At 43.4% G+C, this 22,600-nt stretch overlaps 2 protein-coding genes across 4 annotated transcripts; both read left to right on the top strand.

Annotated features, from left to right (window-relative positions):
* Nucleotides 1-6,579: 6,579 nt before the first annotated feature.
* On the top strand, nt 6,580-16,867 carry LOC123144699 (protein GLE1). Of its 3 annotated transcripts, none has more exons than XR_006471855.1 (15): nt 6,580-6,755; nt 6,851-6,997; nt 7,079-7,225; nt 7,782-7,905; nt 8,713-8,861; nt 9,818-9,989; nt 10,281-10,476; nt 12,561-12,655; nt 12,853-12,923; nt 13,994-14,075; nt 14,564-14,659; nt 15,384-15,467; nt 15,718-15,846; nt 16,182-16,300; nt 16,373-16,867. XR_006471855.1 is itself a non-coding variant. In XM_044563911.1 (15 exons), coding segments are annotated over exons 1-15 (1,833 nt in total). In that variant the 5' UTR covers nt 6,580-6,753; the 3' UTR covers nt 16,592-16,867. The 3 variants fall into 3 exon arrangements, 2 of the variants coding, with proteins under 2 accessions (XP_044419846.1, XP_044419845.1); XM_044563911.1 differs by having other exon boundaries at nt 7,785-7,905; nt 16,178-16,300; XM_044563910.1 differs by having other exon boundaries at nt 16,178-16,300.
* A 164-nt stretch (nt 16,868-17,031) lies between these two features.
* LOC123144700 (rhodanese-like domain-containing protein 11, chloroplastic) lies at nt 17,032-20,161 on the top strand. Its single transcript, XM_044563912.1, has 10 exons — nt 17,032-17,254; nt 17,320-17,436; nt 17,670-17,777; nt 17,860-17,956; nt 18,307-18,346; nt 18,435-18,509; nt 19,045-19,132; nt 19,207-19,274; nt 19,590-19,662; nt 19,752-20,161. The coding sequence occupies exons 1-10, from the start codon at nt 17,138-17,140 to the stop codon at nt 19,833-19,835; spliced, it is 867 nt and encodes a 288-aa protein (XP_044419847.1). The 5' UTR covers nt 17,032-17,137; the 3' UTR covers nt 19,836-20,161.
* The last annotated feature ends 2,439 nt before the right edge of the window (nt 20,162-22,600 follow it).

The following is a 22,600-nucleotide window of genomic DNA, read 5'->3' as shown; positions in this document are numbered from 1 at the left end:
TACAAGAAGTACGGCGAAGGTGAAGAAGGAAAAGAGTGAAAACTATGAAGGACCAAGCCGAAGGTTTCAACATCTTCAGTCTACACATTATCCATATTCTTCAACTATGACATTAACGCCTATGCCATGGAATTCGTCATCAGGTATGATTGGTAACCCTCAATGGGATTATTTTAATCCATGGATGCAATATAATTTCTTACATCATGAAAGGGTATTGCCAAATCACTATACATTTGATTAGCTACAAGTTTGTTGCTGATCCAAAGGGCCAAAATACTTGATTTGTCATTTCATTTGTTTATTTCGGCTATATGTGCTTTGAATGAAGTTTACATGGTAATGGCCGATATTTATCTATCCTCCTAAGATTATGTCAATGCATGGCCGGTGTAGTACTCTAACATCGTCCTTAGTTTGATTGGAGAGCGAGATAAGATACGTGCTCATGGAAATTTATATGTATGCCTATATTATGATTGAATGGAATTGAGACATCATGACCGATGTCATTGAATATATGCTGCATAGGCCAATTCATCGTTGCAGAATTGGCTAGTGGGCTTATACTTTGTTTGGATATGATTTGGCTTATGCATGTTTGAGATCTATAAGAGGCCAAATCATAGCTGATTTTATTACTGAACATCGGATTAATGACATGCATAATGTTGATATTAGCCTTGTCTTTCTAGTACTATGGAGATTATATATTGATGGTTAAATTTGTAGCAATGGCCAAGGTGTTGGTGTTGTTTATCTATCTCCTCATGGTGCTGTTTTTGAAGCCTCATGCCGTTTAGAGTATTTCTGCACAAATAACCGGGCCGAATATGAAGCATTGTTATTCGGTTTAGAGATGTTGTTTGCCATAGGTGCTACACATATTGAGGCTTTTCGTGAATCGTTATTAGTAGTGCAACTAATATCCAAAGTCTTTCAATGTTTTGACGAATCACTTCATGTTTATCTTGATAAATGTCTAGATATAATTTCTACTTTGGATTATTTTAGTATTGCTCATATATCTAGACATGATAATTGGAGAGAGTTGGCATATTAAGCATCAGGCTACCACGTCGGTCATGGTGTATTGCACATCTATCAATAGCCGATGCTTATTCTTGTCATGGTGTATTACCACGTCGGCCACTAATGAAACTTTTATGCAGGCGAAGTAAGGATTAGAGGTGTTCATTATTGATTATCTGCAAAATCCTAGCGAAAAGGTGAACAATATGGTTCGGAGGATGGTTTTGATCTATGGAACCTTATCATCGGATTGCTATGGAAGTTGAGAAGTTTTCACCCAAGTTTGCATCAAGAGGTTCAAACAAGCAATAGCCGATATGTACTTATCGTCCTAAGAACATGCAAAATGGACGATAGAGTGTTGACATCGTCCTTAGAATAAGCTATGTGCAAGTTATTTTTCGGCACACAAGCTTTGCCGAAAAACAGGGGGGCATGTGTTGACGCCAGATTTTGGCATTGACAAAAACATAATTAAGAAGGCCTCAAATGGAAAAGTTCTCAAAATGAGGAAGTTTCATATCATCGAAAGGAGAAACTTTGATATTTGGGTCATAGCCATCCGATCTCATCTCTAAGGCTGAAGTTGTGTTCGAAGTACTGAGATTTTGTATCCAGAACACTTTTCGGCTGATTACACCCCCAAGACGGCCCCATATGGAAAACTGATCTGCATGAATTGTCTTCGTCTCGTCGAAACAATCAATTTTGGTATAAAGATCATCCCAGTCCGAGGTTGTATACAAAAGTTAGAGCCCGCACAGTGCGACCCTCTAGTGGGCAAAATATGACAGCGGGAACCAGACAGACGTGTGGGTATGTCTGATGAGCTGCGTGAATATTTAGCTATTTTGCGCGAGCGATTTGGCCCTGAAGATGGCCTAAAATTGAAAAATGTTCAACATAAAAGTTGTTCGTCTCGTCGAAACGAGTAAATATGTTTTTGGGCGCATTTTCATCGATGGTCATTTACCACCACAAAAAAGACCCGCAAGATGCAGCCAGTTTTAGACCGAACAGTTTTGGAAAGTTCGGATAAACCAATCCGAATTTGACTAGGGTTTTGGACGTGAATCCAAACCTTTTCCTTGCACGGGAAGTCCAGCCGCCTCTTATATACCTAAGGGGTGACGGCCGATTGAACAACACACAATCGACAAAATCATCTATCACTTTTTATCTTTTCTCCTTAATCCTAGTTCCTCTTCTTCCTCGTTCTTCGTCTGTTCTTCTTGTTGCAGGGCGGCGTACCTCGAGGCCCTAGAGGCGATCAGGTCGACCTACGGCAGCCCATAGCCGCCGCACGTCTAGACGGGGTCCCTCCCGGACGTGCGGGGTTTCGGGTGTACAAAAGCGTCCACCGGATTGCCTGCGTACCACGCATCCGGCCGGGTCTCCTTCGACGTGAGCTGCGGTGCATCACCCCCAGTGTCGAGGGTACACGGTGACATGTTCGTGTGCGAACACCTTGCTCATGATACCACTTGTTATGCAATCCCAGGTCCGCTACACCAGCGTTTCCGACCCACATGCGTCAACCAGGCTCAACCGCAGAGCAACACCGACTTATGAGAGCCTCAGGCCCTCTCACCCCAAAAGACTAGCCTGTTAGGAAGGGACACTCTCACCCTTATAAATCGTGTTATGCCTCCTCCCACAACCGATGTGGGACTAAACCCAACAATCTCCCCCTCACACATCGGTCACCCATGGGCCCGCTAACACCAGCGTTTCCAGCCCACCAACCATGACTGACCACCCGCAAGTCCACAGAGATTCATTTCAGGCACCTGGGCTCTGATACCACTTGTTAGGATAAATCCGAGGCCACCGTTGATCATCTGAGGACCAAGCAATCACACGAGCACGACACCGAGATTTGTTAACGAGGTTCACCTATATGGCTACATCCCCGAGGCCTGACTATGGGCGCTCCTCCCCATGACACCGCTACAATACCGCACCCGGTCGCCCTGGACGCCGGCACATGCCGCCGGCTTCCCCTGCGTTTCTGTGCTATTATGTTGGCATAGGTTACATCATGTGTCTACCCCCTCATATATAAGAGGCCTAGGATATAAGTGTCCTATTTGGACACGACCCCATATCCTATCTACACACTGTACGGCTCAGCGTCCAACTGTAACCTACCTTGTACAATAATATTCGACACAATTCTAACAGCCACAACTGTTGGTTGTCGATCCTCCGCAAGTGCAAGGATATTCTGAATAACACGCAATGGGCCTCCATTATCAGTAAGGTGAAGACATACATCCTCCATCTCCAATGCACGCCACGGATGTTTTACCTCTTTGCAGTTGAAAAATAGACTAGATGATGACGGGCGCTTTGTCGCGCCGTTTCTCGCTTGTGAGTTAATTTTTTGTGGCTATTACGATTAAAGATGAGCACTTTTACACTGGAAAAACGAAGAACCAAACTGAATTGATTTGAGAAGTATTCTGATTTACTTGGTTTATGGTGTTCGTATTGATGTTTTCATCACTAGTTGTAAACCAAATTAATTATCAAACCATTTACGCAGAAATAGACCTCTCTTTTCTCTAACTCCCCTACCTTGCGCACGTGCAGGCATAGTCCTAGACCCATGTACTCCCTACGTTCCAAATTACTCGTCGTGGTTTTAGTTCAAATTTGAACTAAAACCACGACGAGTACTTTGGAACGGAGGGAGTACATCGCACGCCCCATGCACCCCAGGTCACTCGTGCCTCTGCTCTCAGAATCACTCCTCTTACATTGGTTTTTGTCCCCAAAAAAACTCTAATCTCACTACTAGTTGCCTCCCAAACTTGAGGTAATGAGGTCAGGTTTAGTGCCATGAGGCATATCTACAATGGCTCTCCGACATGTGCCCATGTTGTCTTGACTCTTCAACGTTTGATCTTTTTGTCCTAGCTCTCCTTAGCGCTAGCACAATGTCAGTCTTTCACAAGGAATCTATTGCCCGGAGAGCCCAACGGGGAAGACGGAGAAAGCGGTGACCCAATTACTTGCCGCGGAACCAACAAGCTGGCACGAGCCCCTCACAAACGCGCAAAGCAGAAAACTAGTTTGCCCCTTCCACCGACAGCGAAATAGCCCGCACGCACAGGAGGTACCATTCAGCATGCAAGGCTTCGAAGGGCGACCAGGACGTTCGCTTCGGTTGGCTACCAGTCCCCCTATTAGGCCTCAGCCCACCCAAAGAAGCGGAGAAAAAATGAAAGAGAAGAAAAAACTAAAAAAAAGTTGTCAAGATATTTCAAATGTTCAGAAAAAAATAAAAAATATTCACAAATTTAGAAAATGATCATGAATTTAAAAATGTTTTTAGATTTGAAAAAAACTGCTCGGGAATTCCTAAGATATTTTTAAATTTAGAAAATGCTTGTGAATTTCATAAAATGTTACTCGCAATACAATCTTGAATTAAACAAATATTCATGAATCCGGAAAATGTTCTCAGATTGCAAAATAAGTTCCCGAAATTCAAAAATGTTCATAAATTTTAAAATATTAATGAATTTAAAAAAATTCACGGATTTAAAGATTTGTTTATCGATCAATATAGTAGCGCCACGTCAATGTGTGAATAAAAATCCAACTGTAGCCCACAATCGATCCACTTTCTGACATGTAGGGCCACAAATGCAAAAACCACCTTGCATTGGCAGCGGTCTGACATGTGCGACCACAAATGCAAAATCCACTTTACACTCGGCGACGATCGGCACCGGCAAGACACAGGTTGCACACTTGGGAGAATGCCAGATGTGTGCATGTGCAAGAGTTAGGTCCGAAGGCAGCGATTTAGTGTCTCGACCTTGGTGACTTCACGTTTGGACTTAAAATGAAATACGAATTGATAAATCTTGCACAAGCTACACGCAAAACATACTTTTGGATCCCGATTGAACCCCTAAGAAAATTCAGTTTAAACCAACGCTTACTCCCATTAACCAGTGGGGTCAACCATGAGGCCAAAGCCTGGATCGCTCACAGCTCCCTATTTCCAGGGAGCTTAGGGCAACTTCAACGCACGATCTCAAATCGTCCGCCCACATTCGTTTGGGGTAAACAGACACAAACCACGGCCCAACACGCGGGAGCAAAACGGACAAATGTCCATTTTCGGTCTGCTTTCGACCCATTCTCGGCCCAAGTTTGGGCCGCGTTTGCAGCCAAACGGACAAAGCGCGGATGGGCAGGACGTGCGCCCTTGCCCTCCCCTAGCCCGCCTGTCGGGGACACACCGTCCCACTTTCCCTCCATTTCCTCCTAACCTTCCCCGCGCCCCCTCCTTTCCCTCCTCCATGGACGGTGACCCGACAAACCCCGGCGATGCGGGTGTGGCCGCGCGCCCTGTGACGAAGAAGAAAGGTCGCGTGAGTGGCCTTGGCATTGGTGACTTGGTATGAACATCTTGCCTTTTCATTTTGTGTCCATTCATGTTGGCATGCTTTTTTCGTTTTCATACATGTTGTGTCCTTCGCTATTACATTAGCATCAACATCAATGATTGTGTAGGCATTTCAATCTTTGAAAGCATTCAAGGCCCGACACAAGAATAAGCATTGTTGGACGCTCATTAAAGATTGTGCCAAGTTCAAAGACCAATATACCGCTCGTAAGAATAAAGGAGGGAAGAAGGGCGTGGCTGATGAGGGAGACTTACTCAAGAGGCCGAGGGGCAAGACAAGCTCGAAGGCCGATGAGAGGCGTGATGCGTCTTCCATTGCCTTGCAAGGCACTTTGGAGAACATGATGAGCCAAAATAAAGTGAGGGACGAGAGAAGGAGCAAATGAAGATATATCTAGAGCTCCGAACGAAGAAACTTGCCATGAAGGAGGCTGCAGAGAGGAGGAAGCTTGAGATGGAGGAGGCAACGAAGAGGATGAAGCTTGAGATGGAGGAGGCAACGAAGAGGAGGAAGCTTGACATCGAGGAGGCCGCTCAACTCAAGAAGTTCGAGATCGAGGCCACCATGGCGGACACCAAAGCTAAAGAGGTGGCACTCGTGTTCATGAGCGTGGACAAGACCAACATGTCGCCGGAGAGGAAGGCTTGGTTTGCGAATTGGCAGAAGGAGATGTTCGCCCGCGACGGCATGAACTAGGTGAGGCCTCGGGCCGTGGCCGACGTCCGTTCATTTTAAAGGCTAGCTGGTGTGTCGGCGTAAAAAACTTGTTCATTTTGAGGGCTGACCGCTGGCTTTGTTGCCGGCGTGAAAGATGTCTTTTTTAAAAATTGGCTCCTATGTTGACCGTTGGCTTTGTTATCGGCATGCGACTGTAGGCCGCTGGCTGTATTGCCGGCTGGCGTGAACTAGCGCGAACCGCGGCAGCGGAGCGACGTCCTTCCAGGCTGCTTTCGCCGGTCGCCAGGCGCTCGATTTGGGCCACGCACCACTCACTGGCTTACCCCAGGCCAGGCAAGTCTGCGTTGATCCGACGCCGAGGGACGCCTCAGCCCAGGCAAGTCTGCGTTGATCCGACGCCGAGGGACGCCTCAGCCCAGGCAAGTCTGCGTTGATCCGACGCTGACCTGACCTGATTTCACCAATCGGGGACCTTCTTTTCAAACGCCTTGGCTGAATCGACCGCACCTGGGCGCCAGGGCCGCCGCCCGCCCCCGCCGAGCACCTCCGTCGCGCGGCACCTCGTCAAGTTTTGGCCGGGCAGGGCGCGTGCGCTGCCTCGCCGGCGACGACCGCCATGTAACCCTGCATCGCCCTTTTTCGCACCCCCGCTGCCTCCATCCGGCCGGTGTTCGTCGAGACTGACCTTGCCTCCCCTGCCCACCTCCTCGCAGGGCGTTCACGCGCCTGGAGCTGCGATGCCCCAGGGCACTCGACCCCCGCCCGAGCTGGACCCTCGGCGAGGTCCTCACCGAGCTCGACGCACTCGAAGCCACCCGCCGCGCCACGCCCCCCACGCCCCTCAAGCAGCAGCCGGAGTGGTATGTCGCATCTCTCTCGCAATTGTACGCTCGTTTGATTTGCCGATGAATTTGACTGCTTTTATTTTTTGGTCTATTTAGGGCTAGCGGTGGCAGCGCAAGGAAGAAGGCCTTTGTGATGCGGATTGAGGAGGAAGACGACACGGACGAGGAAGACGATAACGATAATGAGGCTGCCCGGGCTCTTGTGACCGGAGCCAGGTTCTCATGTAATGATCTCGAATGCAGGTGAGAGCTTGATACTGCAATTTGGTTCCTGCAGTTGCATTTTTCTCATGAAATTTTTGTTTCATAGTTTGTCAATATCACCTGAAACGGACCGTCTGACATCTCCTAAGCTGAAGATAGCCTTTGGTCTTAGCGGCAACCTGCAAAGTATAATGGTACCATTGAGCCATTAACTATGCCTGCATCATTCTTTTCTTGTTTGCTCTGCAGAATAATAGAAGTCTACCTCATGAGTTTATGCATGTTATGTATTCTAAGGCCCCGTTTGACACTGAGGTGGATTATGATAACCTCGTGGTGTTGAACTGCCTTTGGAAATTGAGTGTTTGGTTACCTGCCTATCTTTCAATCATTCTATAACTTCTCATTGCAGAACACATTAGATGGAGTGTGAGAGGACAATCATTAGTCAACCCAATTTATCCACATTTAATTTTATTTACAAAGAAGAGCAATGAACTTTAGGGAAATCTTATCTGCAACAGCTTAAAAAATAAGCACATCAAAGTTCATTTACCGCATACTGAGCTAAGTTATCTCATTTATTTATTCCTAGCAGCTTTGAAGAATCAGGGGATGAAATAGAATGCGGCAGTACATCATACCACCTGATGGAGAAAAGGAGCATAGAGAAAAGCATTCTGCTTGAGCTGGAACGCGATCATCATCTCAAAATTCAAGTGTGTACTGGAAATTCTACTCTGTTGTTCCTCTCTAATAAACACAGTATGCTAGTGATGTTTCCATGACTTTACCTTGATCTCTCAGTAGTAGAGCACGTTGCATTTTTGTCATTTGTCCTCATTGCAGTTTAGGGTAACTATTAGTTATACCGCGCCGAATGTTTTTTTTTTCTGCAAAGGTTTGTGTATTACAACTACCTTTTTAAGTGTTCCGGGCATGTGGGCACTTCACATCTTTTCGTCCATCTTACAGATTTAATATCTGGATGGAGCTTCTTGGTTCTGTTTAAGCTTACTGGACATGCTATACTGACAATTGATGGAACACACCTCGAGATTTTGAATATAATTTGCATAATGAGACATGAAAGTTCTGAGTGAAATAACAGGGACCCCAAAGAAGTAAATTTCTTATTATTGCATCTGGGTAAATGTTGATTTGCCTATTCTACATACACTTATTGTCTTTTCTCCTGGGTGATTTTTTTCGATCTTGGATTATAGCTGGATAGTGGAGCATAGATTTCTCCAGGATTTTAACAAAAATGTCATTTATTAAGTTATGACACGTTTGATGTGATAATAGTACACACAGTATAAAGACGCATTGTAGTAGACATGTATTTCTGTGATGACACTTCACTTGCTGATCAAACAATATCCATTATGCAACTTTATTGAATTTAGTTATTTAAATATTTTCTGAACAGTGTCATTGTCTTGCTTTGACAACGATGTACTGGGCACAGCCCTTATTTGCTACTTTAAATATTTTATTTTTCACTCATGCTGTTTGATCTTCAGGAGGAAGTTAGAAGTAAGTTATCTTCATTGGAGGTATGCCACCAAAACGAAATCCAGAGAGCAATCTCTGCATTTGCTCGACTTCAGAAATATGCAGAATCACGAAAAGAGATAGATAGAAGGCTAGATGTCCAATTCCAGAGAAAAATGTACGTACTTTTATTTTTTTTTATTTCTAGTGCCTCTAAAACTATATTGCAATTTTTTAGAATCAGAGAAATTTTATATTTTACTGGATCTTTGGTTAGTATATTTAAGATGCAAGGGGAGTTCTCATACTAGTTCAGCATTAAGCTTCATATAGCATACTATCTTTTGTTACTGGTGACTTTTGGCACATAACAATCTACTGCTAGTCTATAAGTTTAATTCTCTATTTGTTTGTCTCTCCACCATACACAATGTCCCTGATTATAGTTTTTTGAAGTATGCTGCTTATGTGAGCAAGGAGTGATTTTTTAAAGAAGTTTTAGGTTTCAATGTTCAAGAGCGAACTAATTTGCATAATGAGTTTGCCTTTTCTTGCTTACAACTAGTTGAGCTTGTCATGCATAATAATATGAACATACTCTATGTTAGTATGCTTGCAATGTGGAATTTGGCCAAATGATGAAGAGTAGGTTCTTGACTCTTGAAAACAGTGTTTGGTTATCTATCTGTTCGCTTTGGTACCATATCTATCTTAGCATCCCAAGAGATCTTCTATTGGGACCTGATATGATGACATCTTTTGTACCAACTGTCTCTTTTTCTTTATAAAAATGCCATTTCCCTGCTTGTTTCAGGAGTATGTTCTGTTAAACTACAAAATATATGATTATATTAATTTTCTAGTTCTGTGCACTATTGTTACAATACCTGACAATTGTACCATTTAAAGCCCAACATTCCAATTCATTCTTCTTAGTTTTATGTTTTTAATAAGAAAGATAACCTTTGGTCTTAGGGACAATCTGCCAAGTATAATGATACCATTGAGCCGTTAACTATGTGACTTCTGAGTCATCATAGACTCACAATGTCACATCATGTATGTTGTAACACTTTTAATCTATAATAATCTTTTGTTAGACTCACTATCATGTTACCTTACTGCTTCTTGTAGTGCAGAAGTACTCGATAAACACTTATCTATGGTCCAAAGGGATCATGAACAGAAATCCCAGATTGTGGAACGTAGAATAAGAGATGATGCGGCTGTTGAAGAAGCTAAAAGAAGGGAGCAATCTATGAAGGAAGAAAAAATAAAACAGGAAAGGGCCAGACAAGAAGCAGAGGTTTGTTTGCCCAGATTTGTCGTTTACCTGGTCTGTTTTTATACACATGATGTGGTATTTGAGGCCCTAGTCCATTTCTGTAACATGTGGTGTGGAGTGAGTTGTTTTGTATCGATCAAACTAATATTTTGTTGGTTGTTATTACTTCTTTCCTCCAGTTATGTACTCTGATTTTTCCTTAGATTTTTAATTAACAATTGCTATTTCGGGAAACATTTTTTCTTCAGTTAACTTCTAGTCAGTTAAAATGCCTGTGCACTTAACCTGAAAAGTTCATGAATGGTGATGCAGGCCAGGCAGAAGGCAACTGCAAAATTAGCAGCTGATGCACAGAAAGCAGCATATGAAGCTGCTCAAAAGGAAGCTGCAGAAAAGGAAGCTGCTAAATCGAGGGCAGAAGCAGTTTCCACATCTAGCCAAATTCCTCAGAACAGTGTCGCCCATGCAACAATGGCAACCAGTACTGAAATCAAATCAGAATTACCAGGTGTGTTTCATTTCTGTAGAACTGATTTGCAAACTAATTTTTTTACAGTTACCTCTAAACTCTTGCATCTATGTTTTTCCTCGTAATGAAAATACGTGCAAATGCTTGCTTGTGAATTCTCTGAACTCCATATTTTATGTCGTTTTGTGCACTTAAAGTGGAGTTAGCGCTTGCATAAGTTATTAAAGTGGATTTTCTCAAACCGGGTCAATTCACACCCAATAATGTCTCCTTTTGGTTCATTTCAAGAAGTTGTGTAATAAGTTGAAAAAATATTCATGAATCTTTATCCAGGCATAGCGTGTACACTTGCAAAAATTGATACAAACATAACAAACTAGTACAGGGCAGAGTAGTTAATAGCATGCTATCCAAGGATACAAAATTTGTTTCTCGTGTGTATGCTGCATGGAGTCATATATTTCACCAAAAATTGCAAGTGTACATATATTAGCATGTTCAACACCATCCATATGTTTTTAAAATTATTTCATAACCTTCTGAAGTAGGGGAAAAAGAGAGAATACAGGGTGTGAATCAACCTGGGTGGAGATACACACTTTTTGCAGAAATTATTTCTTATATTCTTCAGAAATTGTAAATGTGACAGCTTGTATTATTAAAATGCCAGCAAATAACGGCGCAGTACAACAGCTTGCAAAATGCTTGTTCCGGACCCGTAACTTGGCTTGTGGGATCATGTAAGGTCCACATGACGCCATGGCGCTTATACAGCGGACATAGCCATCCCACATGGAAAGTGCGTGGACAGAGTCACACGTGCGCCGGGCATGACGAGCCCACACACTCATAATCGCGTCCATTTATCCAATTGATTTGACGTACTCGAGGCAGGAAGCGAGTGGCCACACAAGGAAGGACCGGGTCCGGAATGATGATATACGGGATAGAGTTGGGGTAGCACCGATTGAAGAGAAGCTTGTCCAACATCGTCTGAGATGGTTTGGGCATATTCAGCTCAGGCCTTCAGAAGCTCCAGTGCATAGCGGACGGCTAAAGCATGCTGATAATGTCAAGAGAGGTCGGGGTAGACCGAACTTGACATGGGAGGAGTCGGTAAGGAGGGATCTTAAGGACTGGAGTATCACCAAAGTACTAGCCATGGACAGGGGTGCGTGGAAGCTAGCTATCCATGTGCCAGAACCATGAGTTGGTTGCGAGATCTTATGGGTTTCAGCTCTAGCCTACCCCAACTTGTTTGGGACTAAAGGCTTTGTTGTTGTTGTTGTTGTTGTTGTTGAGGCAGGAAGCGAGTGATACAGTGGTGACTGCTCAGCAGCCCACGATCTCTGGTGCATTTTATTTAAGTCGGGTTGTGGTTCAGGCGTTGGTAGTAGTCCTTGTCGAAGTTCCTCGTCGTCAACGAAAGTGTACACTTTCACCACCCCTCCGCTTGCACTCTGGGCTATCCACCAGCTTCCAATACAGTTTCATCCTCCTCCATCACTTGGCCGATGACGAGCCCATGGCAGCTCCAGATGATCTGTTTATGGAAGCAGCTGCTGCAGCTCCCAAGCTTCTGGCGAGGAATGGAGGTGACGAGGCACAAGGGAAGGACGATTGCGAGGTGTATTTTGGAGGCAAAGCCCCGCAAGTCAGATCGGCGCTATACACGGTGGTTGTGTTGTTTGAACTGTATGCGCCACGCAAGCCAAGTCCAGGGTGCCAAACAAGTGTTTTGGAGCTTGGACTAAAGTGCCCCGCAAGCCAAGTTGTTGTACTGCAGGCATTATTTACTCTTAAAATTCTGTGTTGGATTCTGGAAACCATGCTAAGGATTGTCCAGTGCTTGCATGAAACACACATCGTGCTCTTTGAGCACACACAGGGAAATAAAGCATTGGTATTTGCACCTTCATGCATTCACAATTTACCAATAATATTCTATTTCTATATCAAGTTTGCTATCTATCCGAACCGTTGGTTCCCAACTGCATTATTAAGTGGGGTGAGGTGTTTTCCCTCATTAGAGGAAAAGAAAATCAAAATTTTATCTGCTGTAGCTTGATTTATTGGGATTGTGTTTAATTAATTAATTAACTAATTAATCTTATTTATTCCAGGAATAAAAATTTATGCTGATAGTTCTGCATTAGAAGCGGAATCACGGAGGCGCACATTACATGACCAAGTGCCATCAAACATTTACCTCAGCAAGGTCTTATTTTCTCTGAAGGATCTTTCTCCTCAATTGCAATTTTGAACAACTTGCTGCAACTGGTTGATTTGCTAATTCTGATCTGTCAACCCTTTCCGGGTTTCCACTGTACCGCCATATGTCAGTCCCTGACCTATATTTAGCATGCTGCTTACCTGTATGGCTGTATTTGACTGATACCATGTTATATTGTGCAGGAATATAGCCGATATGACCGACAAATTGGAAAGTCTATCAGTAAACTTATGCCAACTACTGACAGTGTCAAGTGAGTATACAACTAATAAATACAATACTCCTTAAATGCTAGAGTTCAATTCAGATAAGGACACTTAAAATACAAGAAAGCTACCATTGTGACTAAAACTAATGCATAAATAAGTGCTAAATAAACTAAAACTAATGTAAAAGTATTTAGTTCCTAAGAAGAAGACATGCATGAGTTTATGAGGTGGCGTGTCTTGCATGAATATTAATGCAAAAAAGATAACTTATAACTACATGCATGACTTGATGATGTGGCATTGTTGCATGGAGAGGAAAATTAGATAGTGGGCTGCAACTATTTAGGAATAGAGGATTTCCAATGTTTTGTAGTCCTTCACAAATATTTTTGTATCACTTTGGATTAAAATAGTGGGAACAGCTGTCTCTTAGACTGATATGCAAACTTACTACCAGTAACTTGTTTTTTCAAGAAAAATGCTTGTTTCTGTTGTTCAGTGATAGAAAGAGGAATATCAAATGCAGTAACTAATTAGTTATTCATATACCCTATTTAAATCAAGTGGTAATCCTTCCTTTTTGTAAACAATTACAATGAATCTAAATAAATGCCACATCGGAAGTGGTTCAATGCTCTCACCAGAGGTGAAAGGATTGCTATTCATAGAAAATTGAGGAACTGAATTGTGTTTTGTTCATTGGAAAGATAAAATATATATATTGAAGTGATTCCATATGGTTTGGGAAATGAGAAGCTGGCTACATCACTGTTTTATATGACTACATAAGGTACCATAATGGGATGAACATGCCGCCAGAATAACCTGGAATTCCTTACCGTCATGTTAGCAATTCAAGTTGGTCCATCATTAGCTTGCACCATTCAATTATTACTCAAGTTGTGGATGCTTGCTTCTAAGCATATCTGTTCCTGTCAATTTTGCCAGCATGGTTGTTAGTACCAATTTATTGTTCCTTTGTCTTCTGTCGTTCTTAATTGCTTGTGCATGATAAATGCAAATACTAGTTAGTTTGTTCATATCAGTTGCTGGTTAGGTCATCATTTGGTATGAGCTCTTATATTTAACTTGAATCCTTAATTGTTCCTTGCAGAGCCAGGGCTAGTGAGCTTATTAAAGCTTTAGATGGACAAGATTGTCCTCGTCCAATCGCTTGTCGTTTATTTGCAGACAAGGTAGCTACATGCCTACATTTATCTGCTATATTTTCTTTTTAGAAAACATCATGGTATATGTCTGGCTTATCAAACAAGTCCACGGGCCTATAGAATGATCATGCATGCATGGTTATTGGCAGGATTGGTTCTATTTAAGTATCAATAGAGTTACATATGTAAATGAAAACCTAAACACTTGCTTTAGAAACATGAATCATTAGCAAATCATGGTTTTCTTGTTTATGTACTTTAGCTGGTGCGTTGATGGTGACACCTTCTGTTTTGGGGAGAAACATGGTATTACTACTTGATTTGTTATATTTACAGTCTTTATACTACAGTCTAGATGGTGTGTTTTCTGTAGCTGCTAATATTTTATTTTGAACATAGTTACGCACCCATGCATGAATTGAAACTAGCAATTGTGGAAAATTATGTGACTTCTACTCATATTGAACCATTCTCAATATAGCACACTTCAATAATTACGTGATATTACTTTGCAGATGATTTCAATAGTCAAAAGTCGGAATCCGACGGACAAGACCTTTGGAAAATTAGCCTTTGCTTGTGGATATGTCATGCTACTGGTCACTAATCAGGTATCTTTTTGGTTTTGTGGGGTGTTACTGCTCATTAGTCATTACCGAGTCTGAGTGGATTGATCGCTACAATTTGCTATTTTGTTTGTGTTATTTCAGTATGTAACAGGCAACATAACTATGTAGTTATGTAAATTGAAAATTCTGTTAACTTTCTGAACAGATAATGTGTGGATAATTCTTTCTTGCAGGTCTGCTACATGTAACATGTTACATATATTTGATATTCTGGTAGACACAAGTGCACATGCCGCAGTTTTGTTTACCAGGACTTATTGTGAACTTGTGATAGTCAAAATAGTCTTGGTGAAAATATAGTTTGCTTGCATGACATATCAGCTTGAATTGTGTGGAACTGAGGTTTGACAACAATTATTTTTTATTTAATTTTATGCCAATTTAAATGGTCTCTGAATAGGTCAGATACAGAAGTGCAACATGGTGCTGATAAACTCAGGGCCACTGTAGATTCTCTGTCATAAACATTCATATCCTGTTAATTTGTTTGTCTTAAAAGCAATTTTGCATCCTCATATTGCTATCAAGATGAGATTTTTTCCTATTTCATATGGCTTCAGATGTGTGCAATCTTTGCTGCAGAGCTAGTATGATGATAATCAATCAGTTCTAATTCTGCGTGTAACTCATCTTCTAATGCATTTTTATGGAAACTACAAAGAGAATACAGTCAAATTTTTGTCACGTGACACATGTGAATGCTCAGGTACCAGATGCAATGGATTATCTTCTGGCCGAGTTCAACAAAGTTTGCATGTACACAGTCCCAAAGCATCTGCATGCTTTAAATGTAAGTCTTGATGTCACTGAACTTTTCAGCATTGTTGTGCTTTCTTATCTTCTTACAACAGAAACCTTATGTTTTTGGTTTGCCATTTCTTGGAATATGTGCCCAAAAGATACAATATTTCAAATCTCAGAGTTATATCTATGTTTTTGAACTGTGAATGCACCTGATTTTAGGGTTTGAAAATGTGTACTATTTTTTGATGTTTTTTGGCTCATATATTTGGATTATCTCATGATCTGTAATTGCTTAGGCACAAGCACGAAACACAGATTACTTCAGGCTTATTGGCTACCAGGAAGAAGATGGAAAACTTCAGAGCACTGAGAAGTATTTGGTAAATGTTGTTGCATACGTCAAACTGTATGCTGCCATGGTTCAGGTGTGTATAGTCCTTGTGTAGATATAATCAGTTTGGTGAAAACATCAGTCAAGTCTGATTAAGATTTGGCAGTAAAAATGTATTTTATGTTCTGCCCTTTCCGTAACAATAGGCTGTTTTCCTGTTAACTGCAATCCATTATTTTAAATTTCAGCACAGTGATAACAAGTATGTTTTGCCATGGTTTGTGCAATGACAACATATGATGAACCTTGACAAGTTATTACATACCATGTTGTATGCTATCACATTATTTAAGTAGAAGACTTGTGTTGAACAGACTGTTGTTTTGTAATAGAGCAGAAATATGACTGCATAATTTTGTCTACAGACAGAAATCAAAGGTGTGCGGCATCCACATGGCTTAGCTGAGGGATGGAAATGGCTTGCAATGTTCCTCAATACTCTTCCAGCAATCCCAGCCACTGCTTTTGCCCTTCATGCTTTCCTCAAGGTAGAAATCCGCATTGGTGCTTTGTGTTTGACTATCTGTGTATGCAGCTAACTAGGATTGTGCTCATTTTAGGTGGCTGGTTTTGCGCTTCACAAGAAATATGGATCACAGTTCATGAAAATTCTAGATGTAATATCGCGGCACTTCATACCAGCTTTGAAAGCACAAGGTTCGAAAGTTCATCCAGAGGCTATCAATAATCTACAGAATTATCTGAATGACAAAATTTATCTGGAGGAGCCAGAAGGGCAGTACCTCGCCCAGCAGCTGCTATCGAAAATGTTCTTGTGAAGATTAACATCGGATCGGCATGGAGCTACAACTATGATTAGCAGCAGCAGTTACCAGTTGGTGCATCTATTTCGTCTGAGTAAGCTGCGTGGGTGTAACTTATGAAGAAGCCTAAAATCGTCTTGAAGATTATTTTGGATGGATTTCATCATGTTAGTAAATTAGGATACAAGTGCCACTTGGTGGAGGTCATGGGATTTGTTGTATGTACTGTGTGTCTGTACTATGAGGTGCAAACCTTCTGTTAGTTTGAACTCAACGTTGTTTTGAATGCAATTCATCTGCGTTGATCAAATTATTGTTTGTAGCACAAAACACTTGCTTCTGAAGTATTGTTAGTCGCAGCACCAGGATGTTCAGTGCAGCTGTGCACGCCCTTTCCATCCATGCATCTCTTTCAGGCCTCAATATCAGTCCAGTTCTCCGGTCCCCACGAGGTCTGCAGTTGCACTCCCCTTGGCCAATTGCAGAGCCGAGTACGAGATGGGGATAAAGCTATCTACGGCTAAAAGCCTAAAACCTCCTGTCTGAGAGGAAAGCAAGAAAATGGCAGCGCCACCTCTCAGCCTCGCACGCCGCGTCGCCGGCGCCTCCTCCCCTGCCGCCGCGGCGCATTCCTCCTCCCGTTCCCGCTACTTTCGTCCTCGCCTGCTCCCTTCAAAGGTACGCGCTTTTGTCTCCTGCGTTTTCCTGTGCTCTTTCTGTGCCCTGAGCTGCCGGTGGTGCAGCGGTGGAGTGGGGTGGTGAAGATGGGGGCGGCAGTGGGGGACGGGCAGGGGGGCGAGGAGGAGGAGACGAGGCAGGCCAAGGAGATGGCCGCTGCCAGGAGGCGGTGGGAGACGCTGGTGAGCTCACCTCTCTCAACTCTCACGCCTTTCTACTCTTCTCATTTCGTTTACACTACGCGTCTACAGTACCACCGGTGGTGCAAACCTCCTCTGAAGTTACTTTATCTCGGAATCACGGCGCTCTTAGCTTAAGCTTTGTAGTTTGAATTCGGCATCTGCGTGATGCATGTATGAATCTCTAAATGATGAACTGCTGTTATTTGTATGGCCGTGGAATGCTCTGCTTGAAGATCAGGGAGCAGAAGATTAAGACCCTTACACCAAGGGAAGCTGGCTATACATTCAAACTCACGGACAAGGTCCTTCTGGATGTTAGGCCTTCAAATGAGCGTCAAAAGGTTGGTGGTAGGACCAAAAACCATTTCTAGTGTTGGTTAATCGTGGATGCTCACATTTTCCTGTCCTTTGCTTGTATCACAGGCCTGGGTGAAAGGTTCTACCTGGATTCCAGTATTCGATGTGGATACATCGTCTGATTTGAATGGCCTCAGCAAGAAAGCATTCAACTTTATGATTGGTATGCCAAATGGAGTTCTGGCTACATCGTTGGATCTGACTGTTGCTTGCACTACTGTCTTGAAGGCATTTGTTCAACTTTGTTCGCACTATTTCATTATAAAAGCTGCCATAGAAGGACCATAACATGGAGTGATTCTTCAGTATAGACAATCCAGACTGGAGACTAATCAGCTAATAGTGCATCAAACACAGTTACGAGATGTAAAACAGGCCTTTTCTTTCAACATAGATTGACTTATTTTCAACTCATACGATACCATCGTTTGTAATATGTCAACTCATATGGTACCACCATTTGCAGTTCTAGACTTCAAGTGTGACTAAACTCTCATCACTCTTGCATAATAGGTGGCTGGTGGAGTGGCAGCTCAACAATGTCATTCAATAAGTATGCTTGACATTTGTTAAAACTTGGGCCTCTCATGAATTGTATTTTAAAACCAATTTGATTGACTGACTTTACAACAAATTCCTAGGAACTTTGTACAGCAGACCGAGGAGAAGTTCTCAAAAGATACAGATATCATCCTAGTATGCCAGAAGGGACTGAGGTAATTGCTTGTTAGCTCACTTTCTAAGTTTCTGATGTTGGATTTGTACTGCTTATTAGCTCATTCTCTGACTTTCTGATGCTGGATTTGCACTGCATGACACACTGACAACACATACTCATACCTTTTCACCTTGCTGGCCTTTGTGGAACTTAAATCATCTCATCATCCTATGTTCTTCATGGAGCACTGTTTTTTATGCTGTATTTGGACTCACCATGTGACTAGAAAGGTCTCTACCGTTTGCTGGACAGCGGCGCATACCACTTCTTAAACTTGAGCTTTGTGTGGCATGCTGCTCATACACACAAGATGCTATTTCAGCTACCTAAATCTTGGACAAATGATTCTAAAAGAAATCTTGAACAAAATATCACTCTTTCAGTCATTGCACTCTTGTAATTTAAGGTTGCATGTCCCCATCGTATTGGTGCTACTGCTACATCTTGTAGCATCCATCATACAACATTTGCGATTCAACGTCCGGTGTGGATTTTTGTCTGACAGTTTTGATATCCCCAAAAATGTTTGGCAGATCAATTGCTGCCGCTGAGCAACTTTACAATGCTGGCTTCGAAAATTTATTCTGGGTACAAGGAGGATTGGAAGCTGCTGAAGAGGAGGTAGGAGTAGGAGTCATCGTATGATCTTCTATTTTGGAGTTATATTAATTTCATGTTTTTTTCCCTCTTTATAGGACTTTGAGCGGGAAGGTTCCCAAGCTTTCAAGCTTGCTGGTATTGGTGGGGTTTCTGAATTTTTTGGGTAAGTTCCAGGACCTCAACACCTATGATAATGTCAGTGTGACGGTGTTATTTTCCTCACCAAAATGTGTGCACCAAGGCCTTGTATTAAGGTTGAAGATTTTCCTGTGAGATACAAGCTATGACCTTGCCACCAATCTAAGACTTGAGCGATCAGATTACAGTACACATGTAGATAAGCATGATACTGTGTTTTCTAATCATTCTGAGATGATCCAAATATGTTTCAGCATTCCACAAAGGCATTCAGCATTGTTAGTGAAATGACATCCACTATGTTACTAATCCTGAATCTTTTCTGACAACTTGGTTTCAGCTGGACGGATCAGCAACGTGCACAGGCTGCAAAGGAAGGATGGGGATATCGGCTGCTCTTCACGGGCCGATTGGTATTCGTTTTGAAAAATATGCGTGTACTTAACTTTTGTCTGCAATGGAAAGATCTTTAAACATTCTTCTTCTTCCTCGAACCACACAGGTTGGGGCAATTGTGCTAGCAGATGCTCTGTTTGTGGGTGCCCAAAGTATTGGCCCTCTGCTTCAACAATTACAGCCTCATTAACTGATCGATTCCGAGGAAGATGCTGCGGTGTTCAAGCTAACTTGAAGGCGGCATTTCGGCCGCTCATCGAGAGAGAGACCCAAAACAACTGCACGAGGACACAGTTGCGGCCGTTCCTCAGGCCTGCTATGATAGCACACAGAGACGGAATGTTCTTTCCTAGAAGTATCTAGTTATGAATCTAGAGCCTCATTTCTGACTCAATGAATTACAGAAGTTCAGGCCGCACAGGATAATTATGATTTCGTGGAATTCTCCTGTTGAAAATTCTGTTGAGAAAACCTTAGTCTCAAAATATCACATGTGTGGATTTTTTTTTGAGAATACGCAATCGCGTACCTTAGCTTTATAGAAGGCAGAAATATGTACAAGAGATGAATCTTACACTAGGCCGAGGTGACTCACAAGTAGTCACGACTCGGTCCTCGAAACTCCACTCCTACAACTAAACTCTACTACTCATAAAGTGTGGTAACTCCGTGAGCTCCTGCCGATGCCCAAGTATGCAGATTATCAAAAATCTGACCAGTAAAACTAGCGATAGAAGAGACTTCTCTAGTTGGACCAAACACCAGCCCGTTGCGATGCTTCCAAAGACTCCAACAGATGAGCATGACAACCGAGTCGAAACCTTTCCGAGCCTCTTTTGGGATCTGCATGCGCACATGCAACCACCAATCTTGTCATCGGACGTGGGGACTAGGTCAGTCGTGATCCTGGCTCGTAGAAAGCAGCAATGCCAGACTTGCCGCGCGAAGACGCGGCGAAGCAAGATATGATCAACCGTATCCTCCTCTTGGTCGTAGATGTAGCAAGCAGATGTCTGGTCTTGCAAACCATGCCGTAGTCGTCGATCCGCCGTCCAAAGCCGGTATTGCATGGCGAGCCACATGAACAGCTTGCACGATAAAGGCGCCCAGCATTTCCAGATTGCCGCGGCTGGGGCAAAGCGCACACTGTCGTGCCACAACATGGCATAAGTCAATCTAGAGGTGTAAACTCCGCTGCTGTCCCATCTCCAAACGGGGGTGTCACTCTCCATCGGGTCAAACACCATAGTGATCATAATATCCCAAAGCTTTATAAGTTGAAAGAGCCCATCCGCAGAGAGCTCGCTCGTAATGTCATTGGCCCATTGATGCATGAGCAGGGCTTCTCTGACCGTGCGCCGATTGGCCACTTGAGTGCGGACCCGCTGTCGTATGAGAGGTGCAATCTCTTCCATAGTCGAGCCATCCATCCACCGATCCTTCCAGAATAGGACTCTCTCTCTCCATTGCCCAGTTTCCAATGCACCAGACTGTTGAAAGCCACCTGAACGTCAGCATCCATAGCTAACGGCAAACCCTGCCAGGGCCTCGAATCATCCGTACGTTTGAGCCACTCCCACCTTAATCTCAAGGCCAGACCATGCTTGTTCAAGTCCAAAACTCCCAGACCACCAAGCTGTTTGGGTCGGCACACTTTTTGCCACGAGACCAGACACTTGCCTCCATGGATTTGTTCAGTTCCTGCCCAGAAGAACGCACGACAGCTCTTGTCCACGCGCTCCAGCGCCCACTTTGGCGCTTCAGCCACCAACATATGGTGTGTGGGTCTAGCTCTGATCACCGTGTTGACCAGAATCAGTCTGCCCGGTCTCGTGACCAATCCGCGCTGCCAACCCGGCAGGAAGTTAAGCACCTCGTCAACCACCGGCTGCCAATCCGAGCGAGTGAGCTGCTTGATAGAAAGCTGCATGCCAAGATACTTACACGGGAAGGAGTCCATGCGCCATGGCAAAGCAGCCGCCACTCTCTCCGAGTCTGTCTCATCAGAGCGTATCATGATGGCAGACGACTTGGCGAAGTTAACGTGAAGTCCGGAAGCAGTGCCAAACATTTGTAGTGCAGAACTAGTAAAGCACAGATCAGCAAAAGTCGGTCTGATGAAGAGAATAACGTCATCTGCGTAGATCGATAACCTTTGGAAAGGCGTGCACCCTGGCATAGCACTAATCGCGCTCCATTCTTGCGCTTTCACAGTCATAGCCGTGAGGGCGTCCATAGCAATGATGAAGAGCAGTGGGGAAACTGGGTCCCCTTGTCGCAGCCCTTTGACATGTCTGAATTTCCTGCCCGGACATCCATTAACTAGAACTCGCGAGCTGGCCGTAGACAGGAGAATGGCAAGCTGAGAACACCAATGTTCAGAGAACCATTTGGCTCTCAGCACCTCGTGCAAGAACGACCAGGATAGAGAGTCAAAGGCACGGGAGATATCAAGCTTGACCAACACTCCTTTAGCCTTTCTGCGATGCAAGCTCCTGGCAACTTGTCGGACAAGCATGAAGTTGTCGTGTATGTTCCTGCCTCTGATATAAGCCGATTGGTTGATGCTGACCAGCTCATGCATCCGCAGACATAGCCTCGAGGCCATCAGCTTCGCCTTAATCTTCGGTATGCTATGTAGTAGGCTGATCGGTCTGAAGTCACGGATTCTGCAGGCATCTGGTCTCTTAGGGATTAGGGTAATAATCGCCCTGATTTAATCTACCAAATCCCCTTCCGTTTCCAAACTGGAGCTTGTGAATTGCAGCCATGATATCATCTTTGATAATGCTCCAAGCCCTATGGAAGAACAGTCCGATGAAGCCATCCGGGCCTGGCGCTCTCTCGGATGGCATGCTTTTAATCACCGAGTAGACCTCCTCCTCCGTGTAGATGGCATCCAGCTCTTGGAGGTCCAACGGTGTTATGCCCAGGAAGTCGAGGTCAATCGTGTGC

This window comes from Triticum aestivum, chromosome 6D, assembly GCF_018294505.1.
Source record: "Triticum aestivum cultivar Chinese Spring chromosome 6D, IWGSC CS RefSeq v2.1, whole genome shotgun sequence".
NCBI classification, from domain to species: Eukaryota; Viridiplantae; Streptophyta; class Magnoliopsida; order Poales; family Poaceae; genus Triticum; species Triticum aestivum.
The sequence above is the reverse complement of the archived record's forward strand: the minus strand, read 5'-3'. Positions and strand labels throughout refer to the sequence as shown.

Coding starts and splice junctions, on each gene's coding strand:
- LOC123144699 (XM_044563910.1), top strand. Junction 8,862..9,817: donor GTCCAATTCCAGAGAAAAAT/GTACGTACTTTT, acceptor TGCTTCTTGTAG/TGCAGAAGTACTCGATAAAC. Junction 15,468..15,717: donor AGCATCTGCATGCTTTAAAT/GTAAGTCTTGAT, acceptor GTAATTGCTTAG/GCACAAGCACGAAACACAGA.
- LOC123144700 (XM_044563912.1), top strand. CDS start 17,138: ATGGCAGCGCCACCTCTCAGCCTCGCACGCCGCGTCGCCGGCGCCTCC. Junction 17,255..17,319: donor CTCGCCTGCTCCCTTCAAAG/GTACGCGCTTTT, acceptor CCGGTGGTGCAG/CGGTGGAGTGGGGTGGTGAA. Junction 18,510..19,044: donor GTATGCCAGAAGGGACTGAG/GTAATTGCTTGT, acceptor AATGTTTGGCAG/ATCAATTGCTGCCGCTGAGC.